Source organism: Procambarus clarkii, chromosome 2, assembly GCF_040958095.1.
Source record: "Procambarus clarkii isolate CNS0578487 chromosome 2, FALCON_Pclarkii_2.0, whole genome shotgun sequence".
NCBI classification, from domain to species: domain Eukaryota; kingdom Metazoa; phylum Arthropoda; class Malacostraca; order Decapoda; family Cambaridae; genus Procambarus; species Procambarus clarkii.
In genome coordinates this window covers 39,129,114-39,141,106 of record NC_091151.1, presented here as the reverse complement: position 1 = coordinate 39,141,106, position 11,993 = coordinate 39,129,114, and the positions used below count along the sequence as shown (strand labels likewise).

The 11,993-nt window shown below is 41.9% G+C and overlaps 1 protein-coding gene across 1 annotated transcript; it reads left to right on the top strand.

Moving 5' to 3' along the window:
• The first annotated feature begins 6,848 nt into the window (after positions 1-6,848).
• LOC138366254 (repetitive organellar protein-like) lies at positions 6,849-7,580 on the top strand. Its single transcript, XM_069327218.1, has one exon. The coding sequence runs from the start codon at positions 6,849-6,851 to the stop codon at positions 7,578-7,580; it is 732 nt and encodes a 243-aa protein (XP_069183319.1).
• The last annotated feature ends 4,413 nt before the right edge of the window (positions 7,581-11,993 follow it).

Here is an 11,993-nt window from a genome sequence, read left to right as displayed (position 1 = left end):
AAACCCAGTAGATCGAGGACTTAGACAAGCAAGGCAGCCCTAACCCCAATGAGAGAAAGGGTCATCATCCAGCTGGAGGGGAAGAGCAAGCGATAAAACCCATCCAAAAACATTGGAATGCTAAGCAAACACAGCCTAGTGCAGGTGGTGCGCATGTGCAGACAAGTACAGTTTTGGCAAGTAGAAAATATTAGGGAAACAACCGATGTGGACAATGTCATACAGGATGGAGAAGGATTGCCTCACAGGTAACGTGTTATAACTGCAGTAAGTATGAGCACGTGATGAGAGACTGTAAACAAGTTAAGAAAGTGGTGACCCTAGCAGTGTGTGACATCAGGAGATTATGTGTGAGTTTGATGAGGCACGAACCGCCAAAAAAGAGGCACATCAACGAGAGGTACAATCTGTTCATCAGCAAAGGTTGAGTTAGCATGGGAACCAACATGAGAAAGTGAAGATACTTAGACACAGGGGCGAATCCAAGTTTGATTCTAAGGAGGCTGATCTGTGACGAAAAACGTTTAGCTGACAGTCACAGAATAAAGGGGCATGGGGTTACTATCATACTGACATACCCATATGTGCTGTCAGGTTGAAAACTGATTATTTGTCGGCAGAGGTGATGCTTGGAGTGTGTCCTCACATAACTGTTCCAGGGGTACATGTAATTTTGGGGAACGACCTGTGTGGGTCGAAGGTGTTGCCGGAGCTGACTGTGAACGCCATGCCGGAGGTGTCCCAGAAGGACCACGATAAGGACGGGACACCTGAAAAAGTGGATTTACTAGCATCTTGGAGGATGAGTCAGAGGACAGCCAAGTCGTTGTGTACCCTTCCAGTGTGGTGACCATGTCAGAGGCTGCCGACGATGCCGACACTGGAGGCGACATAACAGCGTCAACTCCGACACCCTCCTTCCCCCCTGAAGGAGAAGACTGGAGATAAGAGAGAGATAAGATAAGTGGAGATAAGAGAGTTCTTTGAGGAAGGTTCAGCTCGAGAAGATGAGTGCATGGTAGGTCAGAGGTGAAGCTGGCCCTGCCAGAGTGATGGAAATTAGCCCGGGTAGACCTGATTAATGCCCAAAAGACTAAATTTGAAGAACAGATCTAAGCGGCAAAGGAGAGGAACTCGTGCCTAGAGTCCCCGACATATTATTATACTAGCTGCATCTGATCACACGTTGCTGTGGCTCAGCAATGCATCTGCGTTGCTGACACACAGCAATCCTCCCGTGTCCCCCGGTCCTTCCCAACATCCCCCCCCCCTCCCCTGTCCCTCAGTCCTTCCAACCATCCCCCACTCCCCTATCCCCTAGTCCTCCCCAATCAATCCCCCTCCCTCGTTCTCTCGTCCTCCCCACCATTCTCCCTCCCTGTTCCCTCGTCATCCCCGCCATCCCCCACTCCCCTGTCCCCTTGTTGTCCCCACCATTCCCCCGCTCCAGCATCCCTTAGTTCTCCCCAATTGTTCCCTATTCCCCCCTTTCTTCGTCATCCCCAACCATTCCCCACACTCCCATCCCCTCGTTCACCACACCATTCCTCCTACCCCGGTCCCATCGTCCTTCCCACCAAACCCCACTCCCACGTCCCCGCAGCATTACCCCCTCCCCCATACGCTCGTCCTCCCCACCATCCCTCACTCCTGTCCCCTCATCTTTCCCACATTCCCCACTCCCTCGTCCAAATGATCAAATTATGCGTTCCCAAATGATCTGAGGTTCCCATTAGAAAAATGGGAACATCAAATGATCTGATATTTCCATCACTGAAAAATAAGAACAATTAAAAAACGATACGAAAACAATGACAATTAAAAAAAAAAACTATACTCATGAAGTTAACTATATGGTAATCAACACAGCTCAATTCCAATGATATGTCATCTTGAGGTTATCTTGAGATGATTTCGAGGCTTTTTTTTTAGTGTCCCCGTGGCCCGGTCCTCGACCAGGCCTCCACCCCCCAGGAAGCAGCTCGTGACAGCTGACTAACACCCAGGTACCTATTTTACTGCTAGGTAACAGGGGCATAGGGTGAAAGAAACTCTGCCCATTGTTTCACGCCGGCGCCTGGGATCGAACCCAGGACCACAGGATCACAAGTCCAGTGTGCTGTCCATTCGGCCGACCGGCTCCCTAACACACAATAATGATGTAATAACACAATTAGGATGTGTGACATCCTAATGGATGTCACACAAAATGATTAAATCAAAATGAAAATTAACCGAAATCCATGAAAATTCAATTTATTAGTGCAACTGGAAACATTGAAATGGAATCTTAACGTATTTAGTATATCGTTTGTTGCTTTTACGTGCAACAGATGGTACTTTTTTTGAAAAAAACATGTCTTTACCTGTCACAGGTGTGGCATCTGTATTGTAGGTACATAAAAACATGTCCGTATTTGAAAGGAACGTTGTGTCGAAATTTTAAAGTAATCGGTGAAGAACTTTCAAAGATTACAGCGTGTGTTGCTCTAACGTAACAGATGGGGCTGCTTAAAAAAAAAGTGTTTTCCTGTCACAGGTGAGGCATGTATATAGTAGGTATATAAAAACACGCCCTTATTTGAATGCAACGTTGTATCAAAATTTCAAAGCAATCGGTAAAGAGGTTTCAAAGATTTCCTTTACGTGAAAAACACAGTTTTTCAGAAAAAAACATGTTTTTTTTTACCATCACAAATGTGATATTTATATAGTATGTATATAATAGCCTGCTTTGGTGCGAATGGAACGTCGTGTGAAAATTTCAAAGCAATCGGTGAAGAACTTTCGGAGATTAGCGATCATGCACAAAACCAACATTTCCATTTTAATTTAAATAGATGGAAGACGATGTCTTGCTGAAGAACTGGCGACTGGATGGAGCCAGAGCTGATCAAGTATGATGATGATGTTAGTGCTAATAGATTTTAGGGACGTAGTGATGGAGCTAGACCACCTGTGGATATGGCTGGACACTAATGAGTTAAGAAAACTCTAATGAAGCCAGCTATACGTAGAGTATGTTTTTGAAATTTATCCCAGCTTTTGGAGAGCCTTTCAAAAGGATTTTGGTGGACTGTGCTGGTCCAATAGCACGGTCCAAAATGCGGCACGAGTACTTACTTACTATCATGTGCAGATCTACTCGTTTTCCGAAAGCAGGTCCGTTGAGAAATGTGACGCCGAGGGTCATTTTCGATAATTTGCACAACTATTTTGCCTGGGGAAGGCATTGCCGTTTGTGTTGTTGGCTGTCCATGATGCGGTAGTGGAGTCCTTGGGATGTTCATCTTTTCAGTTAGTGTATGGACACTTGGTGATGAGTCTAGTGAGTGCTCTGAAGGAACAGTTCACGGAGGGAAAAGGGAAACATATCAAACGATATGTTCAGATTTTCAGAAAGCAACTCTCTAGTGCGAGAGAGTGGCCAAGGAAGAATTTGAGGCTATTCCAGGAGGGGGATAGAGAGACAGTATGCGCAAAAAGCTAGGAAGCGGAAGTTACAACCATTGGTCCTCCTTCCCATCAAAGGAAGTGTTTATGAGTCACGGTTCTGTTGACCAGACACTACAGAAAATACAAAGTCTGCCATGTAAGCTTAATGAAGATATATTTTGATAAAGATAAACCATCAGGTGAATGGAAGGGAACATAGAAATTCAATGGGTGGCAACTGTGATATGTTTAAGACACGAAGAGTAGATGGAAGAAGAGTGTGTCAAGCCAGGAGAGCATGAATAGAATATGTAGGATATGTGCTCGGACAAGGAGAAGTCACACCATTAAGGACGAACATAGAGGTTATTAATTTCCCAGCACCCAGGAGTAAAAAGGAATTGTTGCGATACTTAGACATGATTAGATATTACTCAAAGTTCTGTGCAAATGTCTTTATCATACACTACTCATATGAAGAGTCTACTGTCTAAAAGCAGAAAGTTGCTTACTTGTGTTTAGTTGTTATCCCTCCACATAACCGTCCCACTGGTACACCTAACTAGAATAATGGTCATTATGCCTAAGGTTGTACACATATTTTGTGAGCCTGAAACATTTGGTCTTGTTAGGAACCAACATGATGCTCTATGATAGCGGATGGTATATTAACCACGCTGTTCCACCACACACATCCTCAGAGCATTCCACAACACAACCTCAGAGCGTTCCACCACACACGTTCTCACAGTGTTCCAGCACACACGTCCTGTTAGCGTTCCACCACACTCGTCCTCACAGCGTTCCACCACACACGTCCTCACAGCGTTCCACCACACACGTCCTCACAGTGTTCCACCACACACGTCCTCACAGTGTTCCACCACACACGTCCTCACAGTGTTCCACCACACACGTCCTCACAGCGTTCCACCACACACGTCCTCACAGTGTTCCACCACATAGGCCCTCACAGCGTTTCATCAAACACGTCCTCACAGCGTTCCAACACCAAAATGGTGGCTTCTCCTCCTCCAAGCATTTATGGGGAAATTAATATATGGTAACTCGAGAGAAGAGGTGATATAATTTTAGTCCACACAGGATCAAACTAAGTAATATATCTAAAGTTGTGTGTAAAGCATAAGACACTATACACACTGTTGATATTTAGTGATGAGAGATCAGATTATTAATTAGTTGCTTAACTCTCATTGATGACGTGGAATTGACTGACTTCACAAACGTTTCAGCAATATTTATTTAATCAGAATAAATATATTTATAGGGGAAGACCTCGTAATTATTTAATTTATATGTTGATAAATTATATTTAATATTTTACGGTTAACAGAAGACGTATCCTCATAGGTAGAGATTATTATTAATATAATATTGAATAATTTATGTAAGTGTGAAAAAAATTCTACAGTAGCTGACTTATATTTACTGAAACAGCAATACCTGACTGTCAATGCTGTAGCTGACTGTCACACTGTCACAGCTTTGGCTAGCTGTGTTATGACCCCCATGTAGCCTGGTGTAACGAATCTACCCAATGAGAGTTATTCTGCATACCTGACCGGAGATTAAGAGATCAGAGGAAGAAAAATCTATAATAAACATCAGAGAGTACTTTATGAATACGAGCAGAAGAAGAGCGTCTGATAAAAGTGATATGGAATGAGATGTCAACATTCTGTGACGTGACGTGACACTGGCGGACATGGTAACGTCACTTGAGTTATATCAGTCGTCAGGGATAGTTGTACTTCGTTGATCACCTGGAAGAAGGAAGAGTATTGTGCCTTGTGTTAGCAGTAAAGTGAAGGCTACTTGTTTTCATGTGTGAGGAAATTGTTGGGGACATCGTAAACAATTTCTCTGCGATGTGAAGATATTAGAGAAGACCTGGAAGCGAGTGGTTGGTCGTGCCTGTTTGGAACTCTAATATGCGTATTCCTACGAGAGGAGGGAAATACACCTTTCCCTCGCTGGAAAGGCGAGGGGTCCCTCGCCTTTCCAGCGAAGGACCTGGAAAGGCGTTTCCAGAGGTGGATACAAGTTGTCGGTGTAGAATTGTATAATGATTTAAAAGAGTTATTATTAATGGAGAAATTGCAAGAAATGATGCACCCTGAGACGAAATTCAAGATCCAAGAGGCAGGAGTGAAGAATGTGAAAGACACAGCCGATAGGGCAGGTATGATTTTAAAGGCCTACAGGAGCTTGAGGGGAAAGCAAATTCAAAAGTGATGTGGGACGTAATTATGGCAGACCCAAGGGAGCATGGGGAAAGGAAAGTGTTGGTAGATGGGTTGATAAACGAAAGTACCCAAAAATTCCGAAAAGGAGGGCATAAGTTTCATCTGAAAGTGAGGATGAAGGAGTTAAGCGAGAAACTAGGTATATTCCAAGGAGTCAGGAGTCCAGCCAGACCCAGCAGAGTGCAGGTGATGCGCCTGTGCAGAGATGCTCCAAGACGAGTGGACAGAACCAAAGCCACTCAGGGGGACAAAGTAGCACTGGATGGTGAAGGAACATCTCCAATGGTGAGATACTATAATTGTGGCAGATATGGTCACATCAGGAGAAATTGTCGGCAGGGCAAGAAAGTTGTGACCCTGACAATGTGTGATCCCCGAAACTCACGTGTGAATTTAATAATGGACAAACCGCAGAAAGTGATCTTAGTGAACGAGAGGTATTGACCGTTCACCAGTAAAGGATTGGTCAGCATAGGAGGCCAACCTGAAGTGGAAATTAGTATCCTCAGGGATACGGGAGCAAATCAGAACTTGATTCTGAGAAGCCTGATTGGGGATGATCGACTCTTAGCTGACAGTAGGAGAATCAAGGTGCATGGGTTATTGTCGGAGAGTGACATGCCCATACGTGCTGTCAAGCTGAGATCTGACTATTTGTTGGCGGATGTGATGTTGGACGTGTGTCCTGACATACCTGTTCCAGGGATACAAGTGATCTTGGGTAATGACTTGTGTGGGCAGGGAGAGGTCAGAAGTGAAGAACCAGAAAGTGGTGATAACTGTGTTGGATAGAAGTGAAGAAGAATGTGGACAGACTGAGGACGAGAGTAGAGTGATAAGTTGTCCACAGGAACAGAAATGTAAGGATGGTGAAGTTGAATGGTGTGAGATGTCAGAAATTGACACGTTTTACGGGAAGTGTGAAAGAGAAATAGTGAAGAGGAGTGATAGCCAAGAAGAGGAAGTGAGAAGAGATAGTATGTGCGGAGAGATGCTTACAAGCACTCTGGAAGAGGTAGAGCAACAAGTACGGTCCAGTACAATCGAGTGTAGTACACTACTTGGGGAAGCTTTGACGGAACGAGGAAGAGTTAAAGGGAAGAAATGGAGTTGCGTAGTAGAGTGAAATGGGAGAAGAGGAAGATAATGTTGCAAGCGTGGAGGAGTAGAAAGTTGAAGGTTCGACGCAGGTCGAAGAGGATGAAGTTACAGATTAATGTGGAGATGAAAGAAGGGATCGTCGACGAAAACGACATTCTGAAGTATGATGGCGACATTCTGAAGTATGATGGCGACATTCTGAAGTATGATGGCGACATACTGAAATATGATGGCGACATACTGAAGTATGATGGCGACATTCTGAAGTATGATGGCGACATTCTGAAGTATGATGGCGACATTCTGAAGTATGATGGCGACATTCTGAAGTATGATGGCGACATTCTGAAGTATGATGGCGACATTCTGAAGTATGATGGCGACATACTGAAGTATGATGGCGACATACTGAAGTATGATGGCGACATTCTGAAGTATGATGGCGACATACTGAAGTATGATGGCGACATTCTGAAGTATGATGGCGACATTCTGAAGTATGATGGCGACATACTGAAGTATGATGGCGACATACTGAAGTATGATGGCGACATTCTGAAGTATGATGGCGACATACTGAAGTATGATGGCGACATTCTGAAGTATGATGGCGACATACTGAAGTATGATGGCGACATACTGAAGTATGATGGCGACATACTGAAGCGTGAGGATGACAAACCGAAGTATGAAGATGACAGAGGAGGCACAGACAATAAATGTCTCACTCGTGACGTGTGGAATGCAAGGATAAGAAACGGTGGAGCACAACACTAAGTTGTGAGAGGGCTGATGGGGCGAAGGTGTCCGGCGCGGACAGCCTTGCCAAAGTGCAAGAGAAGTTGGTTCATTTAGAGGATGACTATGTTTCTGTTGAAAATTTCCAACACTTAATTACTAACACCTAGTACTTTAAGAAGCAATTCTTGTACTAGGCATTATATTTTACTAACACTACTAACCAGTAGAATAGTGAAATTAAATTAATTTTATTAATGAGTAGTAACGCCTCATTTTCCCTAGAAATTAAAGCCGTGGTGTTGCGTCAGCCAGCCACAGGGAATAATTTCTACTAATTAATGGATCGAGTAGAATCCAGCCATTTACTCTCCTTTATCAAGGATAATCGTTTATTAATAAGTTTACCTTTAATTAGCATATACGTTAGTTTACTGGGAATAATTTATTCAGCTCCGTTTAGCTGTCCCAGTGAATAAAATGATAAGTCAAATTTCCACTCTAAATCTTTCTCGTTCATTTAACGTAGTCTAAATTAACTGACATACACTGCGAGAAAATATGTTGCCGCATAATACATCTATTTATGACGTAAATATTTGTCAAATCCATTTCCTACCTTACTGAACATTAAATCAATATTATGATTTATACTCGGGATCCCAGCCTTGGGCGGTATTGCACATACACCACCCGAGAGGAAGGAGACGAAATCTCTCGCCATATTTACCAGCTAGCATGAAGGTGTTCCGGAGTGGCCCGACAACTATCAATCGATATTGCAAGCATCCGTACTCCTACGAGCTTCCGATTGAGGGTGCAGCGTTCCCAACTTATGGACACCACGTTCAGCAGTGAAGTACTATTTAGAGTTTGTAGTATTGACCAATAGTGACAATTCTATTTAGTTTGCTGTCGTGATGATGCAGGCGAATTAATATACACACGTGGTGCAGCTTAATCCCTCCAATTATGTTGACCAGACCACACACTAGAAGGTGAAGGGACGACGACGTTTCGGTCCGTCCTGGACCATTCTCAAGTCGATTCGACTTCAGAATGGTCCAGGACGGACCGAAACGTCGTCGTCCCTTCACCTTCTAGTGTGTGGTCTGGTCAACATACTTTCGCCACGTTATTGTGACTCATCCTCTCCAATTATTTTAGATCTTGCCTTAAAATGCATCAATGCTAAGTTGGAGTGGAAATTATAGAAGTTTTACATTTTAGCGTGGTGTTACAACTGAGGGAGACGTGTTACTGTTTCCATGGTTACGTGTCCCACTGATTACTATCTCAGGGCTGGGTTTCAACTTGTTGAAGACGCTGGACGCGATCTATGTTCCTCCGAAACAGGTAAGACATTGCCAGTCTTATATTGTAGATAACAATTTTTCATTATTGAGAGTCAAATAAATATTTATATATATATATATATATATATATATATATATATATATATATATATATATATATATATATATATAAATTCTGTAATCGATGTGCAGTAACATCTCAATATTTCATTAATAGAATTGTAGTATCTTCTCATTATTATTGAAGTGTATTAAGTTCATATTATTAACCCCCCTCGTTGTAGGGTGCAAGGATTTAGTTCTGAATTATTATTAACTAGCTGGACCCGTGAAGTGGACTTCTAATCACTTCACTTACGTGAAGTGATTAGAAGTGAAACTTGATACCTAACACACAGATACTAAACACTATAAAAAATATTCATATAATGACTACAAATCTACAAAAAATGTATATAAAATACAAACAGAATAAACGACAATTATAAAGTACTAACCAAAATCTTATAAAAACTCAAATATGAAATAAAATTAAATACCAAAAAGTGTATTATATATCCTAAATAAAAGATTATAATAATTTACAATATGAAGACTTGAAATAAGTAAGAAAGGGCAAAGGCATGGTAAACTAAACAAAATTATAATAAAATTAAACTACCAGAATGAACTATAAATCAATTTACAGGGCCTGCTGTGCACTATACAGTGTACAATATAACAGCTGAAAGGTTGCTATTTAACAGGCCGCAGCTCCTTTATATATAAGGATTCCATTACTCTCAAATCTAACTGGCCATTCATACAAGTGTCCAGAATTTTAAAATCAGATTCCAGCAGAGAATGATTAAACTCATAACAATGGTTTCTAATCTCCGAAAATGCTGGTTTAGACAATGGTAATCCAGTCCTAAAAGATAATCCCCGGTGCTCAAGTATCCTAATCTTAAAGTTCCGAATGGAACTCCCGATATATCCAGCATTACAGCTTGAACAATTATACATATATACGACATTTGAGCACAAAGGGGTAGGCACTTTATCTTTAAATTTAAAATAAGAGCCTATGGTATTTGTGTTGACAAAAATAAATCTAAAGTCTACTTGAGGATAACAATGCTGCAACAGTCTCCTCAAACGACTCCTTACAGAAAAACTAATAGTGCCATAAAATGGTAATTTAATATATTTAAGATCCCTTTCCACTGTAGTAATCCTACACGATGGGTGAAACTTCTTATTTAAGAAATTCCTTATAAAGGTATAAACCATATGCAAAGGATAACCATTATTTGAAAAAAATTTCACAAGAAAATTAATTTCTTTATCAAAGTTTTTCCAATTTGAACATATGTTCAAATTGGAATAACTTTGATAAAGAAATTAATTTTCTTGTGAAGTTTTTTTTCTACGCGTGTGCATTTTTCTACACGTGTGCACACGGGACTACACGTGTGCATCCACATTGGCTGATACCTATCTACCTTACAGCGCAGCTGAGGGAGGCGGGGCGGCCACCTTCAGGGAGACCCAGAAAAACTAACAAGTACAGGGACCTAGAACGTTGTTACAGGTTCGTGCCAATAGGCTCTGAGACTCTGGGCGCCTGGGGTAAATGTGCACTTATGATCCTGAAGGAGCTGGGCGAGGAACTCATTGGGAAGACTAGAGACCCAAGAGCGGCCAGTTTTATGTTCCAGCGCCTCAGTGTCACTGTTCAGAGGGGAAATGCGTGCTGTATCTTGGGTACGCACCCGACCCCCGAGGAGCTAGACGAGGGCTTCGAACACTGATTGGTATATTGTTATATGAGTGTGTGTTTTCTGTAAACTGTTGCATTGCAATAAAATCAAATAAAAAAAATAATAAGGGTGGTAGGAGAGGAAAAGATTAAAGTATTCAGTGAGAATCCACAAGGTCTTCTCTGAACACTATTTATTTTCTACTTCGAGGATGTTGGTCCCTTTAATTAAACCAGTGGTGGTACCCTTAAAAAAAAATTCTATATATATATAATATATATATATATATATATATATATATTATATATTATATATATATATATATATATATATATATATATATATATATATATAATATAAATTCTGTAATCGATGTGCAGTAACATCTCAATATTTCATTAATAGAATTGTAGTATCTTCTCATTATTATTGAAGTGTATTAAGTTCATATTATTAACCCCCCTAGTTGTAGGGTGCAAGGATTTAGTTCTGAATTATTATTAACTAGCTGGACCCGGCCACGCGTTGATGTGGCTGAGCAACTCATGTGTGTTGCTGAGCCACAGTAGCCTTCCCCTGTCTCCCAGTCCTCCCCAACATTGCCCCCCTCCCCCATCTCCTTGTCCACTCAACCTTTCCCTACTCCCCCGTCCCCTCGTCCTTCCCACCATTCCCCCCTTCACTCGTCCCTCTTACCTCCCCACCATCCCCATTCCAGCGTCCCCTTGTTTTCCTAACAATTCCCCACTCCACTGTCCCCTCATCCCCAACTCTCCCATCCTTTTCACCATTTCCATCCCCCTCATCCTTCCAACCATTCCTCCCTCCCCTTTTCCCTCGTCTTCCCCAACATCTCCCACTTCCCCGTCCCCTCGTCCTTCCTACCATCCCCCCTCCCCCATCTTCTTGTCCTCCCCCACCATTCTCCATTCCCCTGTCTCCTCGTCCCCACCATCCCCAACTCACACGTCCCTCTGTCCTTACCCTCCATTACCCCCCTCCCCTGTCCCCTCTTCCTCCCCACTATCCCACACTTCCGTCCCCTCGTCCTCCCTACCATTCCCCACTCCTCCGTCCAATGCGTTCCCAAATGATATGATGTTCTTATCAGATAATTGGGAACGTCAAATAATCTGATGTTACCATCACTGAAATATAAGAAAAACAGTTAAAAAAAAAGGGAATGAAAAAAGAAAAAATACAAAATAATCTATTCTCATAAAATAAACAGTATGATAAACAACCCAACTCAATTCCAATGCAATGTCACACAAAATAGTTAAATAAAAATGAAAATAAATCAGAATCTATTAACATTAAATTTATCAATGAAATCAGAGACCTTGAAATGGTATTGTAACATATATAGTACAGCGTGTGCTGCTCTTACGTAC